This window comes from Arvicanthis niloticus, chromosome 9, assembly GCF_011762505.2.
Source record: "Arvicanthis niloticus isolate mArvNil1 chromosome 9, mArvNil1.pat.X, whole genome shotgun sequence".
Taxonomy (NCBI): domain Eukaryota; kingdom Metazoa; phylum Chordata; class Mammalia; order Rodentia; family Muridae; genus Arvicanthis; species Arvicanthis niloticus.
Genome location: NC_047666.1, coordinates 79,303,548 through 79,326,900, shown reverse-complemented (window position 1 = coordinate 79,326,900; position 23,353 = coordinate 79,303,548). Strand labels below are relative to the sequence as shown.

The following is a 23,353-nucleotide window of genomic DNA, read 5'->3' as shown; positions in this document are numbered from 1 at the left end:
CTTGTCTAACAAGTATACCACAGTGCATAGCTTGACAGCATGCACTTATTGTCCCTTATTGCACGACCTTTTCTGGGGCGATCACTGCTATTTACCCAGATAGAGAAGGCAAGGACATAAGAACAGTTCTACACAAGTCCAGCTTGGTAAAGTGATGGGATTTTCATTACGTACAGGTGCATGGGTGACTCATGAATGCTGGAGTCCTGGGTAGAACTTACAGGCAGTTCCACTCCTGGAGAGCCTCCCTTCTCCCACTGATTGCTTACTTATGTAACCTCAGAGAGATGCCTTTTCAGTCACGTTAGTTTTCTGAGCCGGAATGGCCTGCCAGGAATGTTTCAGTCAAGAGGAATGAGCTGCACAACACCTGCTTTCAACAGGGAATTAATGTGACCTCTGTCAAGAACATTATTTCTGAAGAAAAGTGCATCAAAGCCTCTGAATTCAGTTATAGCTAAGTCTGCAAGAAAATGAGATGGCTGTCGACATTCATCTGTGCTGTTAAAGATCTGACTCATTATTTCTTTGCGGGACAGACAGACCATTGTCTTCTTTTTCAGATTATAAGGCCCTCGGCATCTTAAAGCGCCAGTTTCCCAACACCTCACTGATTGGGCTCACTGCAACAGCAACCAACCATGTTTTGAAGGATGCACAGAAAATCCTGTGTGTGGAAAAATGTTTGACCTTTACAGCATCTTTCAACCGACCAAATCTTTATTATGAGGTACACAAAGGTTATACTTCTTCATTGGGTTTATGACATAATAACTTAGTATAAACAGTTTTAAGGTCATGAAGTAATTATTAGGACATTAATAAATTAGTGCTTTAGTTTACCTGTGTCTTGTACAGCATAATCCACATTATGCTAAATAGAAAACTATACCATGTTAAATGATACTGTCTTTTATATGCAATATGAACAAGTAGGGTATATTTGCTAACTTCTTTCTTGCACAGGATTGAGAGTAAGGAGGGGTGAAACCAAGAGCCCTACTGATATCTGTGTAACTAAGTAATAGAAATATAAATACACACTAATGAGTTTTCCAGTATTTCCCATGTGGATTTTATCCAATACATATGCTTGAAGGTAAAATATCCCAGTGGCTTTCTGAATTCTTTCACACTGCTTTAAGGGCAGATTTAATCTCTGCATTTTCATTGCATCCATACTGTGCTTCATGTTTTTATTAAAGCGTCAAACAATAGAAAAGCCGCCATCTTCACAGATTACCTGTTGTTTCTATACCTCCTCATCTCTGGAAGATTCGGGTCTGAAAATGAAGGACAGAGGCTAGAGAGAGGCAGGGATGAGTCAGATGGGTGAGTCTTTTGAGGCCAGGAAGAGTGACAGGAAGAGACACTACCCAAGAGGGAAGGAAGCACACCTCAGAGGTTGTTAGCAGGTACAACTTGTATGGCACTGAGTCTACTTTTTAATGAGACAGCTTTCTGTAGGTTCGGCAAAAGCCCTCAAGTGCTGAAGACTTTACTGAGGACATTGTAAAGCTCATTAACGGACGGTACAGAGGACAATCAGGTAATGCTAAAAGCAAATCAACTTGGGGAAGATTTTCAGAGTTTATGAAATGACATGATCCCTCCAGTGATACATGACTGACACCAGAACATGAGGTCAAATTCATTCACTTAGTCCAGGGGGCTATGTGTGACATCCCTGTCACAGTTGGAGTGAAAGTCGCCTGCTTTTCCTCCTGTGGAGTAGATGACTATGTTAAGTACTGTTGACAAGTTAGTCAGTGTCTGTTGTGTACCCCACCGAGTGAGCCTCAGTATTCTGAGGAGATATAAGACACAGTACCTTACAGGAGGGCACTCTACATACTTGCCAGGTGAAGGAGGGTGAAGTTGGGAGCATCAGTTTCTGAGTTCCAGGACTAAGGATTACACCAGTGAGATTGAAGCCTAGTATCCCTTCAGCACTGTCCTTTAGGGTGTTAGTAGAGAGTAATGGTGTTCTGGTAAAAGGAATTCCTGAGTTAAGTACATCTAAGAGGCTACAGCTGTGTGTCCCTCCTGGAGGGCAGACCTACACCCCTGGGCTATGGCTACTCCTAGAGATGGAAAGTTTAGCCACACCAAGACAGATTATTCAGACTCAGTCTTCACATCATCTTACAGAATTTACATCAGATTAAGAAGTGCTGTGTAGTGGGGATAAAGTTGCAGAGAGAAGAGAGGTCCTGGGAACCCCAGCAGGTGGCTCAGGGCTCATTTCTATTTCTGGCAAGCTGTATATCCAACCTCGGATTATACTCAATAGTCAGTATGTGCTTAGGGGCTTGGGATTTTATAACTCCTTTCCCCTTTCTGCCTTGTACTTACTCAGTGTCTTGAGCATGTTACACATTAAACTCCCAGGAATTTAGCCTGCATGTGTATCTAATACTTGGCCATATTTTACTACAGGAATCATATACTGCTTTTCTCAGAAAGATTCTGAACAAGTTACCATTAGTTTACAAAAGTTGGGAATTCATGCGGGCACTTACCATGCCAATATGGAACCAGAAGATAAGACCAAGGTTCATACACAATGGTCAGCCAATGAGCTTCAGGTAAAGTATATGTAGTTTTTGAAAGCCTAATTTACTTTTAAAAATATTTAACTGTCTTAATTAACAGACCAAATATTAACACATTTTAGGTGGTAGTGGCAACAGTTGCATTTGGCATGGGAATTGATAAGCCAGACGTGAGGTTCGTCATCCATCATTCAATGAGCAAATCCATGGAGAATTACTATCAGGAGAGTGGGCGTGCCGGTATGTAGGTTTCCAATCCAGGAATAATCTCAGCAGGCTTTACAGAGGATGTGCTCAAGAATCCTGAGTTTTTAATACTTGTTTTTAGGTACTAATTTTTAGAACAAGTGTTTTTAAAAATTAGATTTATACATATTTATATTATTCTTGCACATTCTGTTGGGATGTTAAAAATTGTTTCTCATGTATTATTGTGAGATATGATGTTCATGTCTGGCTTTGGAATTTTTACTTAGTAGATTCACATGTACAACCAAATAAGTGAACACTCATGGACATTCTTCTTTCTGTATTAACCAGCTGATTTTTGATGGGTCTCTTTATAGTCATTTAAAACCTCCAGGGTAGCTCTTGCAGATTAACTTCACATATAAAAACTTCTAGCTGTATTGAGAAACTCTGTCAGCCAATTGACATATTTTTGCATGTTCTGGGTTTTTAAAATCTATGATGCAATCCCAAGATTCCTCAAAGCACAGGTCGCGATGACTCCAGAGCAGATTGCATTCTGTATTACGGCTTTGGAGACATATTCAGAATCAGCTCGATGGTGGTCATGGAGAATGTGGGACAGCAGAAGCTGTATGAGATGGTGTCATACTGCCAGAATATCAGCAAGTGAGTCCTCTGCCTCCCTGTAAGGTGTCACGTGTTCAGTACCCGCTGAATACACTCACTGCAGTAGTGCTGGAGAGCACTGGAAAGGCAGATGCCTACAGTGGCGCAGCCCTGGACCCCTGACTGCCTTCATCTAAGAAAAGACACTTTTTGTCTTTGAGATGATCCTCAAGGCCAGTCTGTTGAAGGCTCTGAATGAAGCCTTTTCCCCTTGGCTCTGATGTTTAGCTGTCTATAGTGATTGTGGAAAGGCGTTTTGGAAGATAGGCATTTTGGACTGAAGTTCAGACAAGTCCATTCAGCCTGGTTATGAGTCACTGAATAATCCAGGGTGGGGTCAAGTTTCTCATTAGGAAATACATGGCAGTCTCTGCTTACAGCACTCAGCTCCCTGTAGGCCCTGGGGCCTTGACCATCCCATGTCTTATTACCTGTCATACACAGAACAGCTCAGAAGTGCTGAAGTAAGCAGTGACCTGCTGGTGATAAAATGGTATTTGCTTTCCAACTGATGCCTCAGTAGTCAAAGGAAAGGAGAAGGTGAAAATTTCTTTAAAGGCCCAGGAGACTTCTATGAAGACTGTTTTCAGATTTAGCCTAAAATAAAAGAAATGACTTCATCATCAAGACATTCTCCTCAAAGTGAGACAGATAACTTCAGAAGCAGTGGTTGTCAACACATTGCTGGTAGACTAGGAGCCACTTGAGACTCCTTGGGTGGGTTCATTATTGTCACAGGTCCTTAAGTGGCAGAGGGAGTAGAGAGGTCAGTGTGTTGAGAGAAGACTGAGGTCATAGTTGATAGCTCTGAAGGTGGAGGGGGCCAGGAACCAAGGAGTGTGGGCAGCCTCTAGAAAGCATTAAGGGCACAGAGACTACGGCTTCCAGAAACATCCCAGCCTGCCATCACCTTTACTTTGACACCAAGATTTTTTTTACACAGTGGTGAGGTAGTACACTTGTGTGGTCCTAGTCACTACATCTGTGGGACTATTGTGACAGCAGCAGAAAGCCAGCAGGATATGTATGTGCTCTGAAGCAGTCTGGAAACTTGATTAGATTAGTAACTTCTCTCTCTTGTGCCTGCAGGTGTCGCCGTGTGTTAATAGCACAGCATTTCGATGAAGTGTGGAATGCAGCCGCCTGTAACAAAATGTGTGACAACTGCTGTAAAGACGTTTGTAAGCTTGTTTGTTGTTTTAGACTCTTGAGAGGCTAAATGCAGTGAGGCTTCATGTGGGAAGGTTAGACCCTCCAAAAAGATTGCAAAGACAAACTGATAAGAATTTTCCAAATTCAAAAGCAATATAAATCATTGAAAACACAGGTAGGTCAAATATGTATGACACATTTTATATTGATACACGAGGGCATCACATTTTTAAAGAACTAAGTTAGAATTCCTCTAAATAGAAATACTGTTACATAAGGAAAGGCAATCTCTAGTACTTCCTAGTCTTTGTTCTTGGTCAGTGGCTTATCACAGGACAGGAGCCCATGTCTTGGTGCTGTGTTCTTGAGAAGCTGGACTGAGCAGGGTTCTGATGCTTCAGTGGATGGTCTCTGCACTTTTAGCTACAGATACTGATTTACTAGTTTAGAAGGCTTTCTTATAGAGACCAAACGGACATGATCCAGCGTGTAAGTCAGGATGCTAAGTCTAGTGTTTGGGGACTTGTATTTAGCATGTTCTCTAGGAGCCCAGACTGGCTGTCATAGTGTGTGTGATGGGCAGAATGAGATACGAGAGTGAGGAGCACTTTGTCCTGCAGTGCTCACCTCCCAGTGACATCTGGCAGACACTTGTTACCGGAGCACACTTCGGTCTTTGATAGGTCATTTTCTTGACATTACCACAATCCCTACATGTGTTTTAGGAACAGAATTTGCTCTGGTGATAAAGCCTTGAGGAACACTCTGGTCTTAATTCCGAGCACATTAAAAAAAGTATGTGTAAGGGGCCCGCAGTGCTGGGCCAGTTGAACCAGAGATGGCTTCCTGCCCTCACCATTAGATCCCAGTTGCCCATCATGTCTGTCCTTGCAGTGTTTGAGAAAAAGAATGTAACACAGCACTGCCGAGACCTGATCAAGATTCTGAAGCAGGCCGAAGGACTGAATGAGAAGCTCACCCCACTGAAGCTGATTGATGCTTGGATGGGAAAGGGAGCAGCCAAGTTCAGAGTGGCTGGCATTGCTGCCCCGGCCCTTCCCCGAGAGGACCTGGAGAAAATCATCGCACATGCTCTTCTGCAGCAGTATCTCAAGTAACAGCCCATTTGTCTGCCGTGTCTTCTTGTTTCTTCCACCGTAATTGGAGCTTTACAGTTATCTGATGTGAAGCATTATAGGAAACAGTTTGCCTAAGTCTTAGACCTTGATCACAAAGTCAAAAAAGTTAAAACAAAAAGCCCCACCCTGTTTCCTTTAAGGATTGTATTTGTGCTGGTCTAGTGTGTTTTTTATATCAATGTTTTAACAATGTTTTCTGTGACTCCTTCAAGTTTTCTGTGGCTCTTTCTTCCACAGAGAAGACTACAGCTTCACGGCTTATGCTACCATCTCGTATCTGAAGGTGGGACCCAGAGCGAGCCTTCTCAGCAACGAAGCCCATGATGTCACCATGCAAGTGAAGAGATCCATACAGAGCAGCAGTAGGGTAACTGGCTATTCATTTTCAGTGTGTGTCTGAGGCCTCTGGGCTTTTCTGTAGTTCTTTACTAGGTTTAGTTAGACACAAATGATGTCAGTTTTCTTACTATGTTTTGATTTTGGACAGATAAGAGTGCAGTGCTTTAGACTGGCCCAGTATAGAATAGGGGGCTGTAACCACTTGGAATGTGAGGACTGCAGATTAAAGTCTTAGTCCCTGAGATACTTCCCTTATAATACTGGCTGGGCTCTGTTCTGGTTAAGAAGGCTGTGCTGCAGTCTATTACTATGGCTTAGTAATAGAAGTCCTTTCTGTGACCCGACAACTGGAGCTCCATCCCTGAGACTGAATTCTGCCCTCTAGTGGAGGAGAGGACCCAATTTCTGTAAGCTGTCTTCTGACATCCACAGTGGGCATATATGTACACCATAAATGAGTAAAAATGCCAAAACAAATAAAGTCTGCTCTCCAGAGGCAGCAGGCCTGTTCAGTGAGTGCTGTGCAGCCTCTAGGAGCTGCATGTCCTCTTCAGAGTGCCCGCTGTGGTGGCATGGACTCACCCTTTACAACACCCTCTTTTACTAAAGACAGTTGCCCATATTCGATTAGGAATGTGTAGACAGGAACCAGGCCCCTTAAAGAGCTGATGATTCTGAAGAGGTATTCTGAGACTGCTGAGCTCATGAGAAAACTGGGTGGCTGAAGCTTACCAGGGGACTGCTTTGTCATTCTGTTGCAGGCTGCATCATCTGAAGCCTGTCAGTTCCAACAAGTGGATTTGAAAGGGGAAGAAAAAAGTTCAGGTAACTTCCAGAAGTCTAAAAACAGGCTTCAGCCGTCTGGCTCTAAGAACATAGGCGCTAAGAAAAGAAAACTTGATGACGCCTGAGTGTTACTTAATCTTGCACATATAACTGTTTATGTATATATATGTTGGGGTCATTTTTATAATCAGCTATAATTTTTGAAACAACTTCATGTTTTATACATATAAACCTGTATTTTCAGAGCTTACCTTATACAATAATGAACAATACAACTTTTATGTAAAGTTGTCTAAATGTAATATATCTCACATTAAGTCCACATAACTTTTGTAAGCCCCTTGCCTTGCTGTAACGAGCTGTTATCTTCTGATGTGACTCTCCTTTAAAGCAGTCCTATGCTGACATGGGCTCACCTTTCCAAGTGGGTGACATTTTAAGCTGAGCAATGTAGACGACTTCTGGTGAGAAAAGCTGCTGTTGTAATTCAGATAAAAACAGTAATTCATCAGTACCTGTGTATCAGCAAGAAGGTTCTGCACATTCTAAGTAAATCAAGACAGCAAGCCTCCTGAAACCCCAGCCTTACTTTGATGTTCAGGCAAATAAAGGATCTGGTTGCATTTGTATGAGTCAAGGTTTATTGTCAACTCTATATTAGGAACGTGCATCTGCAAATTAGTCATTAAATGAATTCATCCTAAGAATTATCTTTATTTCTTTCCAATCTCGAATCTGGCTTCTGCATTTTCTGAGAGCTCATTCACTCTGTGTGGTTGTTAAGTCTTCCCATGGACTTTGTTTTCTCCTTATTTTGGACTTTGTATTCCTGAAGAGATTCTAGTTTTAGTCAAAATAGTCCTCTATGTCGATACTTGGATCCAGAAGATCCTCCCCATATGATGAAAGGTCCATTTGGTTTAAAATTAAATTCTCAAATGTTTCCTCTAAGTCCGTTTCACCAATTAAGACAGCTCCCATCATGCGTCCATTCTGCATGACGACTTTGACATACTCCTGTCCTCTGCTGCACCTCAGCATTAACTCATGATCGGAGCCCAGGCCTTGGGCGTTGTATTTTCCCAGCAACACAACCTGCATCACAATGAAAAAGTCATTTTTCTGAGCAGCTCCCTCCGACTCCCCCAAATAACATAATGTTCAAGCTACCTGGGTCATGTTAATTTAGACAGAAACAACTGTTCCTTATAGTTACAGTGGGAGGGCTCCAAGGAAAGCATTTCAATGGCATGAACATACTCTGTAGATAATACTGCCACACAGCTATGGTCATATTAACAAAAAGTCAGTGACTATATTCATCATTAATATTTTAACATTAAAAGTAGAAAATATAGATGAAGTCTTTAGAACAGTAGAGCTGTGTCATGAATGAGCGCACACAAAATGAACCCACATTTTCCTAGAATCATGGGTTAAAGATTTAATAAGGAATTGAGACTTGCTGGCATGTTTGGACAAATGAGACCTATCTCAGAATGAAGAGAATTGAAAAGGGTAATCATCTGTCAGAGCTCTTGTATGTGTGTGCATACATACATGTGTGCTCATGTCATGGGTGTGTAGGTGCCCATGGAGGTCAGATCGCCTGGAGTTATAGGTGGCTATGAGCTAGCTCTCTAAAGTGGGAACAGGGAACTGAACTCAGGTCCTCTAAAGGTTAGCAATAATCACTGAGCCATCTTTCCAGTCCTTGAAATGTCATTTTTGACATCACTGAAACTATAATTATTTGAGAAAAGAGCCATAGTTGCCATACTTCCAAGCCAAAAGGATAGCCATTCCCTTAACCATCTTACCTTATAGTTAAAAAACTTTGTGACATGAGCAAACAGTTCAAAGCTGAAATCCATGTCAATAGGGTGTCCCATACTAGCTGCAGCCATGCACTTGGCTGCATAGAACCCCATCTGCCGGGCCTGCGTCCACAATCTCATCTGAAATAGTAGGAAATGGTACTTCTGGTTATCATCTGGAAAATGTGTACACGTGCGTTCAGGGCATATTCGTGAGCAGGAATATGGGTACACACGTGCCATAGTGCACGTATGAATGTCAGTAGATGCCTTGAGTCCTTGACTTCCACTCTGTTAAGGTGGGGTCTATTTCGTTGTTTTTCCACTGAGTACTCTGGCTTAGCTGGCCTCCTGGCTCACTAGGGTTATAGTAGCTTGTGCTGAATCCAGCTTTTATATGGGTTCAGGGAACTCAAATCTCTGGTCTTCACACTTCTGTGGCAAAAGCTTTTATATTCACTTTAACTACTTCCTCTGCACTAAAGTTTCAATCTTGTAAGTTCCCTTAAGTGTACTTCCAATGAGTTTGTTCTAGCTACTGTTATCTTTCGTGGCCATAAGTGAATACCAGTCAAGGTGGGATTTGCTAATTCTAAGTTAGTGCATCAAACATGAAGGGGTAATACTTGGCTGTATATTTGAATATAATTTTCACTAATATAATGAAGCATTTTAGGTGTTATGGGGACAAAATGTCATCAGTCTCTGCTCCAAAGTTGATCCTGTCCCCAAGCCTTTGCTTCTTAGTGACAGCCTCTGAGCTGACTTTGGTCAGACAGACACATGTGAACTTTAGGCACTGATTCTCACAAGTCACCTCAACTTTTTTATGACAGTGCTTGTCTCTCCTTTATTATGTTTTCATAACATTTTATAGGTTTTTTTTTAACTCTCTTGATGTAAGACAGAAATAGTAAGAGTGACAGGAGAGTAAAATACTAATAAACCATTTACATGTTTAACTTTTCTCAGCTTCAGGTTCTTCACTTGAAATAAACACTTAACTCTGCCCCATGGCGATTGGGAGGACAGGCTGGCTTTAAGTGATCACTTGCCTCTGTCTACCCCTCTGTGTGGAGGGTGTCCCTATGCTGACCTCCTGTACAAATCACAGCTGCAGCATGAGCTCTGGGCATGCCCAGAACTGTTCACTTTTACTCAGTCTCTGGTTTGATGAAACAAGGTCTCTGCGATAGAGCAGACAGAGCGTAGCACAGCCAGATGGGCCTCAAGAGCCTGCAGAGCCAGAGCCCTGGAACTACCTAGTGGGCCTGTCTGACCTCTGATTACTGTGGCCGGATACTGATTCCAGATCATACTGGAGAGCTGAGTGACCAAGTTTTGAAAGGATCACAGTTCAAAACTTTATGCCAGGCTACATTCATAGCTATCCTGGGTACAAGCCTATTGACCATGGGGTTGGACACATCTGACAGAGTTCATTGAGCCTGAAACTCCTTTACTCTGCATTGTGGGTGATGTAAAGCAAATCCTGATGTGAAACCAGGAGATTCAGAATAAGGGGTATCTTTATTTTGAGCTGTTTTTCCCATTTCAAATTATGACATAAAGATATAATTGCTCTGGAGGGGCAAGGTTAACACCCACAACTTTATAAATTAAAAACATTTCAGTCTACTGTAACATTAAGTAACTTTAACATGGGAATCTAGTTACTTATCAGAAATCAGCTCCACTGGCTTCCAACTTAAATTAGAAAAGCTGGAACAGATAACTGGACTCATTGGTAGCTGGTGCTTTATTGCACACGGACTGACAGAAACACATGTGCAGGCTCACCTGCTGCCAGACTGGACTTGGCTGCCAGCATGCGGTGCAGATGTCTCCAGCAGCGTAGATATCAGGAAGTGATGTGCGCATCTGGTCATCCACTCTCAGGCCACCATCTTCTCCTAGATCAAACTGAACAACTTTTCATTAGCATAAGGATGACAAGATCAGAAAGCAACTTTTCATTCTCATGAGCAAGTCAGGCCTGTACATGCTAACAAATGCCAATCTCTAATCAAAAAGGTAGAAGGAACTGCCAGAGTGCACATACTGGGCCAGACTGTCCAGGGATTCAGTTCCTACTGAACAGATCCAAATGTCCCAGAATTTCAACATCAACAATACTCAATAGTCAATGTTTACCCCAACGCTAATCAGAAGAACATTCTTTAAGACTTCCAAAGCTAAAATGCTAATACAACAGTCTGTAGGCTTTACTCCTGAGAACTCACAGGTCAGTCTGTCACCAGCTGTTAAACAAGCAGGACACTCTGGCTCTAGATGGTCTTAGGCTGGATATTAACTACTTAAGGGTGCTAAGTAGAAGAGAATACTGTACATCAAGTATTGCTGCCATGTTAGGTTACAGTTAATACTAAAATAATGGCTGTTTGAAACCTAGACACAATAAAGATTAGGACTACAGGAAATAGGTAAGTGGATAGAATTCACCTTACATTGTTTCTATGGAGAAAAGTGTGTACATTTGGAGTGACTCCCGTAGCGCTGACGAGGAAATCACAGCCATATATTTTCCCATTGGTCAATTCCACATACACAGGCCACGTTTCTTTAAAGAAGAGAAAAAGATTCTTAAGTGTCATCTCAGCAGTTATCCATAATAACATGTGAACGTTACAGTTACAGAGAAAGAAAGGCAGACAGCTTCGGAAGGAAGGCCGCTTTATTTTCTGAAGGCCCTCTGGCTGGGACACTGAGGGAAATGACACAGTCTTGTGCTCGAAAGCATGGTGCTCTAAGGGAGACTGAGCACTGTCTTTGGACATGGGTATAGACATGACCACTTTCTAAATAACTTGTGAAGCAATTTGATTAACACTTCATGTCACTCAGCGCTTAATCCTACTCTTTCTTCTTTTTATCTTTTTTCTTTCGATGATTTATGTATTTGAGTACACAGTCCCTCTCTTCAGACACTCCAGACGAGAGCATCTGATCCCATTACAGATGGTTGTGAGACACCATGTGGCTGCTGGAAGTTGAACTCAGAACCTCTGGAAGAGCAGTCTTATAACCACTGAGCCATCTCTCCAGCCCCTCTACTTCTTCTTCTTGGTGTTTATCCCTCACTGTTTAGTCTGTCTATGAACTCTCCCATCCCTTTTCCTACAAAAAAACTAGAAGACTATAGAACATTAGTTGCCTGATGGCAGTGGACTGTGTGTGGAGGATTTTACACCTCACAAGTGGTGTAGAGTAAGTCCAGGGATCTGCACTTAGTCCCAGATACACAGATTTTAAAATTTAATATAGAAGGCATGTTTCTTATGAAAGCTTCTATTTTGTTTTGATCTGACTGACTGGGTTGGGTTATGATGGTCTAAATACTGTCAACCCAAATAAAATGGAAAGTTGCATAACATGGAATTTATTAGAAAAACTACCCAGTAAGTAGTGAAATGTGGGCCTGTAGTTACTGATGGTTTTTTGACCAAATTTTATATGAACATGTGCAATTTAAAATACAGCAAGATTAACTTAAGTAATAATTTTTCTTTTACCTTTATCAACTGTAACTGACTTATGGTGATCCTTTGGAAAAGCCAAGGACTTTTTCTTCATAATCTTAAACTCCTCTTGAAGGTAGATTTTCTTGACTTCACATTTGGTTTCAATGTGAATACTGTGAGAAAACTGGAAGCAAAATAAATACTGGTCAGCACGACTGAGGCAGTGCCTGTGTAGACAGTGACACATACAGCACACTGATGCTTCCAGGTAAGCCTCTCAGAGTGAGTTGAGCAGGAGTGAGCAGGAGCCAGCCAGCACTGGAAAGGCCAAGCATGACATGGCAAGTGGAAGAGATGACATTTGCATCGCGGCCCACCTGGCCGTGGGCCATATCAGAAGGGGGCACTGAGGAGACAGCAGACAGCAGTGTTCACTCTTAAAACCCCCAATGTTAAAAGAGCAATTTTAGGAGACCCAAGAGTCCAGCAAGAACGATTTCATGTCATTTCTATCCCCAGTTAGATCCATTTAGCCGGTCCCCTCCCACCACTTAAACCTGAAAGTTTCAAAGTAAATACAGTATGCCTATATTCCTGCAATATTTGAATGACAGCTTCTTTTGTAACCTAAAACATTAAAGTACATGTCAAGATAAGTGACAGCAAGTCATCTGCTTATTCAGTTACAAATATGAAATACATGTTTGACTCCACCTAATACCCTTTGTAAGATCAGTGTGAGCATCTAAGTGACCTATAGCAGAAGATGAGAACTGCAGTTCTCCATGTAGTCTGTATGTCGGTGTCTCCAGTTAACAAGAAGGCTGGACAGCTATCTTAGACAAATTTCTTATTTGCTGTTTTGGGTGGCCAACAGGGACAGTGCTTTGAAGACCTTTCCTGCATGGTATACTTAAGTGACCCAGAAATTTGGCATTTGGACATGGTTTATTGGAACTTACTTACCTCTTCAGTTCCTTTCAAAGCCAAGCCACCGTGCCAGTCTGGTCCAAGGGCACTGCCCACATAATCAACTTTAGATTTGGTTCTTGTTTCCTTTTTGGCTTCTAAGAAATGAATACAGATGACTTTAAAACTGCTGGGCAAAGAATCTCCAAGCCTTTGTGCAGTGTACTGATTCTTGCATGCAGACATGCAGCATGGTGGTACTATCACATGCAGACGTGCAGCATGGTGGCCCTGTCACATGCAGATGTGCAGCATGGTGGTACTGTCACATGCAGACATGCAGCATAGTGGCACTGTCACATGCAGGTGTACAGCATGGTGGTACTGTCACATGCAGACATGCAGCATGGTGGCACTGTCACGTGCAGGCGTGCAGCATGGTGGCTGTCACATGCAGACATGCAGCATGGTGGCATTGTCACATGCAGGTGTGCAGCATGGTGGCCCTGTCACATGCAGGTGTGCAGCATGGTGGCCCTGTCACATGCAGGTGTGCAGCATGGTGGCACTGTCACATGCAGGTGTGCAGCATGGTGATACTGTCACATGGAGGTGTACAGCATGGTGGTACTGTCACATGGAGGTGTACAGCATGGTGGTACTATCACATGCAGACATGCAGCATGGTGGCCCTGTCACTATTAGCAGCTTTATTGAGTGCTCTGGGACACAGCCGCAGAGCAGGTGACCTTGCACCTACACATTGTCTGTAAGCACCCAGTGTGTCTTCTCAGTGTTACATATTTGCTAATTTAAAGAATACAAAAATTAGCTATTAGATTTTGAATTCTGTCAATTTGTATTGACTCCAAAATTTAGAAAAATTCACCTTAAGTTTTATAAGCCAGAACTTCTTGGAAGATTATTAAAATTAAACTACTTAATAATGTTCTCAGTGAATTTTGTAGAAAATAGTCATGGGCACTGCTCAATTGCAGCAACTGTTTTGCAAAAGGGCTTGTCAATTATTTAAAATTTCCGTTTATATTGTGTATATTTTCTATGTTTAATTAACTTAAAAGAAAGTTGTTCAGATTTCGTTTTGTTTTGCTTTTGAGATTGGTTCTTATTCTGTAGCCCTGGCTGCCTAGCCTCAGACAGCCCTCCACATGTGTGCTGAGGTCGAAGGCGCATGCCACCGTGCCCGTTCACACTTTAATAAAATGTGTGCGGGTACTCTGCCTGCATGTATATCTGTCCGCCACTCATGTTCCTGGTTCCCTTGGAGGCCAGGAGAGGGTGCTGGGTCCCTTGGAACCAGAGTTACAGATGTAGTGGGCTTCCATGTCTTAATTCTATGGAATTAATTTTGGGTCTTCTGAAAGGTCAATAGTTACACTGTCCCATCTCTTCAGTCCCTATGTATTTTCTAATCTGAACATTTCATATAAAGATAAAGAAATAAATACCCACATTCCTGCCTCCTGAATACTTTTTACTGAATTTTCTTATAGTTAAAAGAGTTTTTCACCTGTGAATGAAATGAGCCAGATACTGCACTTACCTTCAACTGTATATATAGTTCTTTTATGTGCAATTTTGGCCTCTGATTTTTCAGACATGAGCTTGGAAGTCAGAAACTCTGCTGCACCCGCATCAAAGAATGTATTCCCAATGGCTTTATCCTTTATGGCCCAAATGACTTCACAGCCTTCAATTTCATACCTAGGAGTAATGGTACAGTTTCCTGTGGGAAAGCCAAGGAGACATCCTGCAAGTAACTCCTGTTCTGTGCAGCAGAGGTAATGGCCATGGACTGCACAGAGGAGCGTAGTTCACTTTAGGGACAGTAAGAGTTAGAGGAGAATGAATACTAAAGCAGGCGTATCTACTGAGTAAACCCAGTGACGGCGTGCTATATATCACAATGACTGTTATTTTGGGGGTCAGTGAACACCAACACCCTGTCACTGTGCTTCAGGGGTTCGAGGGGTAAGCAGCACTTTATCTGGCTGCAAAGGGCACAGTAAGGATAGACTGATGGGTGCAACGTAACAGAACTGAAGACACTGCTTCATTCCGTGGTTCTTCTAGCTGCGGGTAAGAAAGCGCAAAGGAGATTTGCAGGCTAACATCTTCGTGCACTTGTAAAGAACTATCACTGGCTTTAAATTCTAAGGATGTACTAAACTTGAAATTTCTTAGGATGAAAATATTTTGTGTTTATGTGTTCTCATTTCTTCAAACCACAAATTAAGACATCCAAATGAGCATGACAAACTGGGTTTGGCCAGCTAGACAGGTGATGTAGAAACAGTGACTAGAAACTGCCAAAGGTACACACATGTAGATCAGTATCAGTGTTCACTTGTAGAACACATCATGAGTCAAACCTACCCAGGTCAAACACATTCTAGACCTTGTCTGTTTAGGGGACTGTGTCTGCAAGTTGGGGTTCCACAAAAGCTAAATAGTAAAGTGGGCTTTCTCTTTGAAAATATAGGTAAAGCATGTCTATTTCTCTTTTGAGATGTCTTTCCCATCTGCCAATAGTGATGCGACCTAACAGGGTCCTTTAGTGTTAGAGACGTACGTACGCCAGCTCCAGAGCAATGCCGCCATTCCCGACAATCATCACCCTCCTGGCTTTTGTAAGCTGTTTCTGGAATTCCTGTGTTAGGAAGACATAATGAGATAGCATTTTGACAGCATACAGGCATCACTGATGATATCTGAATCACGGGTATTTTACAGGGGACAACAAAATAAAACTTATTTCCCCTGTGCTAAGGCATCCAGTCCTGATTACCATTATGGGCTCCCTTTGTGCCTAGGATGTCACTTGTGGTCATGACAGCAGCACCTCTCTAGAGTTCCTTGTCTTTCTGTCACATTTTAAGGCCCTGCGAACCTCAGCAAGAGACACTGTTTGATCACCACACACCCAGTTATGACTGAATCCACTACTTTCAGCAGGCAGGCCTTGGTTACAGGCTTCCCCAGAGTCCCTCACTTCCTGCAGTTCTGGGGCCGGAGAAGCAGGGCACATGGACTAGGAGTCGTTGGCTTTAGCAGTTACTAACAAGATGACTGGGGTGAGCTACTTAACCTCCTATGCCCTGTGATGCACACTGAAAGAACAGAGGCCCCACATCTTCAGTGTTATGTAGGAATGGCGGATACCATGTCCAGGAAGCTTGAAGAGTAGCAGGGACAGAAACAGTGTAACATTAACTAGGAAATGTTACCATTTTAGGACAATTCCTGCCTCTTGCACCACCTTTCCTCATACCAGCCCCCACCCCAGCTCCCCCCCCCCCAAATTAAAATGAGCTCCAAGTAGCCTGTGGTCCTCTTTCTGACACTTTTACAAGTACAGGTGTTCCTTGCTCTAGAATGACATCAGAACAAAGATTTCATTGCTCCTCTCTAAACAGCCGCAGGCATTAAGTTCCTATAAAAACTGACATCATCGACTAAAACTGACTCACAGTTCTCATAGGCCTTAAGGAAGCTGCATAGCAAACAGGCACGGAGATGAAAGGCACACCGGATGCACTGAGTATTTCTTTACCTTAGAACTGTGGCTCTCAACCTGTGGGTCAAAGGACCCATTCACAGGGATTGCATATCAGATATCCTGAACATCACATACTTATGATTCATAACTAGCAAAATTGCAAATCTGAAGTGGCAGTGAAATAATGCTATGGTTAGCGGTCCTCACAGCATGAGGTGCTGTACTAGGGTCACAGCATTCGGAAGGCTGAGAAGCACTGCCTTACAGCAACTATACACAGGGAGCATCAGTAGTTACCCTAGAATAGGGAAATCATCCCTTTCTCCTCCTCCTCCCAACCCGTAACATGGGATACTGTTGTCTAAATTGACCCATATTCTCTGAATGTTTAAAAAAAAATTGACACAATGCCCCCCCTCCGCCTTTTTACACCATCCATATGCACCCCAGATAATATTATATGCCTCCCCTTCACACATGCAGCTGCCTTTGTAGCAGGGTCTCCTGGGAGTCACACACAATATCCCGAGGAGTCAGTCAGTTTGTAGACTAGAAGGCGAAGTTGAAGCCATCACAAGTGTGCTCTGGTCATGTGAGCCTAACTGTTCATAAGAAGCCAGTTGGCTCTGCTAAAGTTTCCTCTAAATTCTCAAGGAATTAAGGCAACAGTAGCCTGGAGAAAATTATTAGCTGCTTTTAAGAATATGGACCATATAAGTGGAAAGTAATCTTACCCTCATTGGATGTGGAGATGAAAGAAAGCTTCTTAGTAACAAGGGGTGATAAACCCTGACATGATTTAAAGTTAAGGTTGCCAGGCTACATGGAAGGATTGTAGGCATGGGAGGCTTTGCCTGTGACAGGCCAGAGCAACAAGCCAAGCAAGTGCTACAAAGACCTTGCAAATATCATTGATGTTATTTCTTGCTGGGGAATTACTGGGAAACTTCAGTATGCTTTACTGTTGGAGGCATGATTGTTATACTGTTTAGTTGCAAATCTCACAATCCCAATATGGATCGATGAACGTGTGTTGATATAAAGGGTAACCCCAAGCATTGACTTTGTATCTCATTAGCAAAGTGCAGTTGGCAGTGTAAAACAACCATCCTGTGCCTCTGAATGATGATGGGTAAGAACTGCCTTCTGTGTGACGCTGTAGGAGTTCATGGTCAGTAAAGCACTCGATTTACAAGGAAACCTCTTTCCCGTCAGACTCACCCTGAAGACATTACCTGAGCACTGTCTGTATCTCGGATTCCTAGTACATATGGATTTCCCTCACAGATCAACTTCGGCTTAGCTCCAGCACACAGACAGAGTTTCTTATATACATACTCATGGCCGTCTTCTGTGAAGATGCACTGTAAATACAGGGCAAGAAAAGCAGAAGGAAAAGGTTTAGACAAAAGCAAACCAGGATCTACTAGAGGCTGCCTCTTGGGGGCGCTCCATGCTCAGTTAGACCGATTACAGCTAACTGAGGACGGTGATGGGCATTGGCCATAATTTATGTGGAGAATCAGATGGAAACTCGGCTGCCTCCTCTGAAACAAAGAGATTTGCATTAAGAAAATCTCAGGATTACGCTGACTTCAAATTAAAATGATCTTTTTTCTCCCTGCCTCTGAAGACTATGTGATTCTAATTGTTTTATACCTTAATAATCTTTATATTTGTAATGGGTTCAAATGATCAGTGCATGCTGAAGTTATAGTTTGTCTTTTTAAAAATAAAACATTAAAAGTATTAAAATAATATTTTTATTATTAAGTACAAATGATAATAGCTTTAGTAGTATTTGCTAGCTTTAATAGTAAGGATTTTTATATGTGTGCACTTTTAAAAAATGTATACATTTAAGAAAATGCTTTTGTCGTGTTTTTGAGGCAGGGTTTCATACAGCCAATGCTGGCCTCTAATTTTTTGTGTATCTGATGATGACCTTGAAGCCCTGATTTTCCTGTCTCCCCTCCAAAGTGCTTGCATCATAGGTGTGCACCAGGCCTGATCATGGAGTGATGTTGTTTTAAGCCAGGTGAAGAACATGCTAGCCTCAAAAACTAGCGCACCGTGGCTTTAAAGTTATGTCAACATTAGTGGGTCTAAAATTACATTTTGTTCCTTAATGTGGAATAAAAAGTCCACATATAACTAGTACCTTTTAGAAGGCAAACAAGTGGTATTTGCCACTGTGAGAATGTGGCCAGTGAATGGGTTCACAACTGTGCCAGATGTGTGATGTGTAAAGTCTGGCAATCATGGCATTCACTCCCCACTGAGGCTTTCATTACCCACAATACTTTGCACAAATGAGTAACCCCATAATCTAATATAGTGTAGCTCATACAGAAATTTCATACCAGTCTTCCTTCAGAATCTGGTCTGGCAAACAGAAGGCAGAGTGACTGTCCAAAGTTTTAAACTAATTCACATTTAGAGGGGTTAAAATGCAAAGCTATTTTTTTGAATCAGCTATTGCTAACTTTTTAATCAGCTAATTATGCTAGCTGTGGAAGTCCAAGCTGGCATAGCGGTGACATATCTATTGTCTCAGGACTGAGAGGCGAAGCAAGAGGATCAGGAGTTCAAGGACAGTCTGAGCTCCAAGAGAACAAAAGCCAGAATTCCTATTAACTAACAGGTGACACAGAAGCGATGGAGCCTGGAATCACACATGGGATGCTTTCGATGGATGTCACCTGGAGTCATTCTGATCTTCAAGTGTCCCTGTGTACTATGCCTTTAAGAGCTCACTTCCACTTGTAGAAATAACTGAGCTCTTATCTGGGATGTTTCCATAACAAGGAACACTCACTGGGATGTGGAGTTCAAGTTCTCATGGAACAAGGTGCTCTTCCTTTGTTTTCAGTGAACTGTGATTTACTCATAACTTAAGAGCTGCTTGTGGAAACAGCTATAAACACCCTTTTCCATCCTTCTGAAAGCTCACAGTGGACACAGCATCCCTGAGACTCCTTACCTGTTCTCATGTGTGAGAGGAACAACACCCGGAGGAGTTGGTAATCTAGCTCAAACCTGGAACCTTTTCCAATTATACTGTCCCTGCCAACCTGGGAACTGCAAGTGGGCTGTAACCTGAGGTTGGCCAAGACTTTACTTGGCCTCAACGTTAATGTTAGATGTATCTCACTTAAAATCCTGTACTAGCCACACCTTTACAATGACAAATGGCTGTCAAGCCAAGCTGAGGTCACGCAATCTTATTGACTTCCACTTGCTCACCAGCCTCCTCTCCCACACCCGGATAATCCTCCTGTCTCACCATCTGCCTTCCCTGTTGCCTTCTGTGGGGCCTGCGGTTCTCAGAATGTCCTTCTCTATTTACAAAACTCCTAACTCACTATCTTTAAAAAGCCCAGCTCAAGCTTGCTGCTCCCTCTGTGAAATCTTACTAGATCCCAGCCATCTGAGCATTGATGGTAATTTCATGACTGTACCTTTTGTACACTATTATAATGTAGTCTACATTCCCCCGACACTGACAGTTCATAGGACCAACTACCCTGTGTTATTCTTGTTGCATGTCAGTACCTTGTGCTGGGCCGGGGATCATGCGTATTCTACAAACACCATCAGACTTCCCAACAGGTACATTTTCTAGTAACAGGGACTGATGCCTCTAGCCTACACAGTTTAGGGGCTTAGACAATGGTGACGACAGAAGTATGCTAAGGAGAAAAGAAGCAAACCCTGGGACTTAACATTACAAAAATATCATTTAACAAGAAAAAGAAAAAGTCTTACATGTTCTTCACTGTGCAGCTGCTTTACTCCAGATTCTATGACCTTAATGTTGGGAAAGCGATTTTCCAGCATGGTACTTGGCTGTTCTTCAACATCAAATTCTTCCAGTACTTTAGAAACCTTTATGAGAGCAAATAGACTTTTAAGTGCACGTTTTAAGGGGCTATTCCTTTGTCTCGTAGTGCTGTTTCATGCTCACAAACAAGGCTAGCCCACGGTACTGCTGTGGTTTGATCTCTTATATCTCCCCAAAACCCACAAGTTAAAGGTCTGGCCATCTCTCTAGGAGGTGAAGCCTAAAGCAAGGACATTAGGCTCCTTGTAGAAGAACACCACAACTCAGTGGCTCCTCTCTCTGCTTCCCAGCCTGTGTGCAGTGGGCACCTTTGTTCTACCACACACTGGCTGTGATGCTCAAGCCACCTAATCACGGACTGACAGACCCCTTTCCTCCTCTTTTGTCCCTTGAGGTTGACACTCTCTGGCACTTTGCCATGTTGATAGAAAGCGGATTAACACATGCATTATACAGTGGAATGAGAACTGGGCTCTGCCGTCAGATCTTCGGCCACAAACAATCCTTCAGACCCCACAGATCAAACTCGCTAATGTGTGATGGAACACAGAACCCTGCAGACCAGTGACTAGCCTTGTCTGCTCCTCGAACACTGCATGGAAATCTGATCATATGGCTTTTGCAATATGCCTATCTTCAGGAGCTTTTTACATTTATTTTCGAGTCACCAAGGAACCTAGAGACCTATATGAATACACACAGTGACATTTGCCTCATTAAAAGGTAAAACTTCAGAATTTTCTAGTTCAGTTAAAAGTAACCGTATCTAATATACATTGAACAATTGAACATATAGACTTTTTTTTTGGGGGGGGGGGGTTGAGACAGGGTTTCTCTGTATAGCCTTGACTGTCCTGGAACTCACTCGGTAGACCAGGCTGGCCTCGAACATATAGACTTTTACTGGAAAAAAAAAGCTTCAGACTTCTCAAGACACAACAAATTCAGTGAAAGGGAAGTGTGTTACATCTTTGTAAACACAGTTGATTGTTCCACAGAGTTTCTCACCTGTCTGAAGTTTGTAACTGCTTTGATAACAGGAGACGCTGTGACCAGGAGAATATCTTCTGTTGGGAAACTGATAGCCAGCTGAATTTTAAAAGGAGAAAGGACAGGAGAAATAGCATTAGGCATTACTGAAAGAACTACTGTGTAAGTGATGTCGTTATGATGCTGTGGCAGTGTAGGTAATAAAACTTCAGTGCTTCACATGTAAAATCGTGTTGTTCTGAGTGCTGTCCACAATGGTACAGCGCTGGTAATGTTAAACCCTTACAGTGATAAGATGAACAATACAGTCATGTTACAGGTGAACAAAGACCTCAACATGTAACACCACTACAGCAGTACTTTTGGTCGACTTACTCTGCATACCAGTTTAAAGTTACACAGCCAATTACAAACTGCCTACTTCCATTCATTTTTAAAATAGTGTTTTTACTTGTCTTTACTGAGGATAAAATTAAAGCAAAGCTCTGATATGAAACAGAATCTCAGCACGACTCTTTCCATAGCCTTCACACTGCCTCTCTGACTAGTACATATTCAGGGAAGACAGAGCCATTTTAACATTAGCTCTGATCACATATAACAATCACATGCTCTGAGGACATTTAACAGTCCTTTGACTCAACCCATTTGAACTTCCTATACCTGACCACTCTCTGCCTTTGTTTCTTTTTCGTATTCTGTACTCTATCTTGTATATTCATTGTTGGATCAAGTCCCCAGAACTTTATACTCCTGAGAACTATCTACAAGTTAGCTTCCTGCTTCATACAACTGTCGACCATTTGTCCTTAACACAAACACTGTAGCTAATCGCACCTATAAAGCTTTCATTTGCACACCTCACTCCCCAGCTCAAAACCATCTATTTGCAGACTTTCATTAAACACGGTGTGTCATAGCAGCCTATGTGGTCTGAGCTGTCAGTCTTCCTTGCTTCTGTCTCTTGTCAGCTTCACTGCTTGCATTTTAAATTATGTTTTTTTTTTTTTTCCCATGCAGGCTACACTGTGGAATGTGCTTTTCTTCTCCATCTGGTAAATCTTTGCACATTCTTTGTTTGAGAGAAGTTAATTTAACCCTTACCTTAATTCACTCCTACCAGTGACTCCTAAGATCAAGTTAACACAGTGATGACGCGACTTGTTTCTATTTGACCACTAAACTTGGAACATGAACTCTTTACCTGATGAGTAAACGGAAGATGCACCACCCAAGTTTAACAACTCAAAACACTTCCTTCTACTATTTCTGGTGACTTTGTTGGATAGTGATCGCAACACAATAGTTCGTTTTGTAATATGCACATGTAAACACATCTGATCCATTTGTTTAACATAATTAGAAATTCCTCATCCGTAGTCCTTTGCCCCAAACTTCTGCTGGACGTGAAATTTTATCTTTGGAGTTCAAGGTTACGTCAGAATTATTTATTAATGACGTGGTGCCTATCAAGAAACTAAATTTCATGTGTGATGCAAATCTGAAAGGTGAGAGGATTTCCTGTCCAAATGCCAAGGCCTCCTGCCCATTTGCACACCATTCCGCCCGGAGTCTGGTTCGCCTTTGGATTCCTAGCTAATCAGGCACTTCCAACTCCGCCCGGTCCCCGAGCCGCTCCAGCAGAGCTCTGCGGAGCATCCCGACCGGCTGCGCAGCCGAGGGGTCGTGGCGAAGGGCCGGAAGAGCGACCCGCGAAGCCGTCCGGCTGCAGTCTCCCGCAACCGGGCCTCCAGGGTCCAGAGGGGGCGGAGCGCGCGCCGACGAACCTGCTCGGCACACGTGACGCCAGCGATGCCGCCTCCCACCACCACGAATGTCCCTGTCGGTCGCGCGGCCTCCATGGTCCCCGGCGGCTGGTGGCTGACTGTACACTGGTGAAAGTGCCAACTTTCTTCTACCCGGAAGGGTAGCTGCCCGCAAAGTCACTTCCGGCGCTCGGTC

General features: G+C 42.7%; 2 protein-coding genes across 7 annotated transcripts in view; one reads left to right on the top strand and one right to left on the bottom strand.

Annotated features, from left to right (window-relative positions):
• Recql (RecQ like helicase) overlaps positions 1-7,461 on the top strand; it is a 24,200-nt gene extending 16,739 nt beyond the window's left edge. For 3 of the 5 annotated variants that reach the window (XM_076940789.1, XM_034512179.2, XM_034512178.2), the window contains 10 exons: positions 564-730; positions 1,468-1,549; positions 2,440-2,588; positions 2,678-2,795; positions 3,275-3,413; positions 4,503-4,594; positions 5,460-5,679; positions 5,942-6,071; positions 6,805-6,868; positions 7,221-7,461. In XM_076940789.1, the coding sequence (XP_076796904.1) occupies positions 564-730; positions 1,468-1,549; positions 2,440-2,588; positions 2,678-2,795; positions 3,275-3,413; positions 4,503-4,594; positions 5,460-5,679; positions 5,942-6,071; positions 6,805-6,868; positions 7,221-7,234 (1,175 nt within the window). In that variant the 3' untranslated portion in view covers positions 7,235-7,461. Of the gene's footprint in view, positions 1-563; positions 731-1,467; positions 1,550-2,439; positions 2,589-2,677; positions 2,796-3,274; positions 3,414-4,502; positions 4,595-5,459; positions 5,680-5,941; positions 6,072-6,804; positions 6,974-7,220 lie in introns of those variants that run through there. The other 2 variants (XM_034512174.2, XM_034512175.2) reach the window with 1 other exon arrangement.
• Positions 7,448-23,353, bottom strand: Pyroxd1 (pyridine nucleotide-disulphide oxidoreductase domain 1). 2 transcript variants are annotated; one of them, XM_034512180.2, is made up of 12 exons: positions 23,179-23,353; positions 21,410-21,490; positions 20,326-20,445; positions 17,793-17,921; positions 15,635-15,708; positions 14,602-14,762; positions 13,095-13,195; positions 12,180-12,312; positions 11,115-11,227; positions 10,447-10,569; positions 8,650-8,787; positions 7,448-7,924 (listed from the first exon to the last, which is right to left on the bottom strand). In XM_034512180.2, exons 1-12 carry the CDS (start codon positions 23,251-23,253, stop codon positions 7,676-7,678), a joined length of 1,497 nt encoding a protein of 498 aa, XP_034368071.1. In that variant the 5' UTR covers positions 23,254-23,353; the 3' UTR covers positions 7,448-7,675. The 2 variants fall into 2 exon arrangements, with proteins under 2 accessions (XP_034368071.1, XP_076796906.1); XM_076940791.1 differs by lacking the exon at positions 23,179-23,353 and adding an exon at positions 22,596-22,740.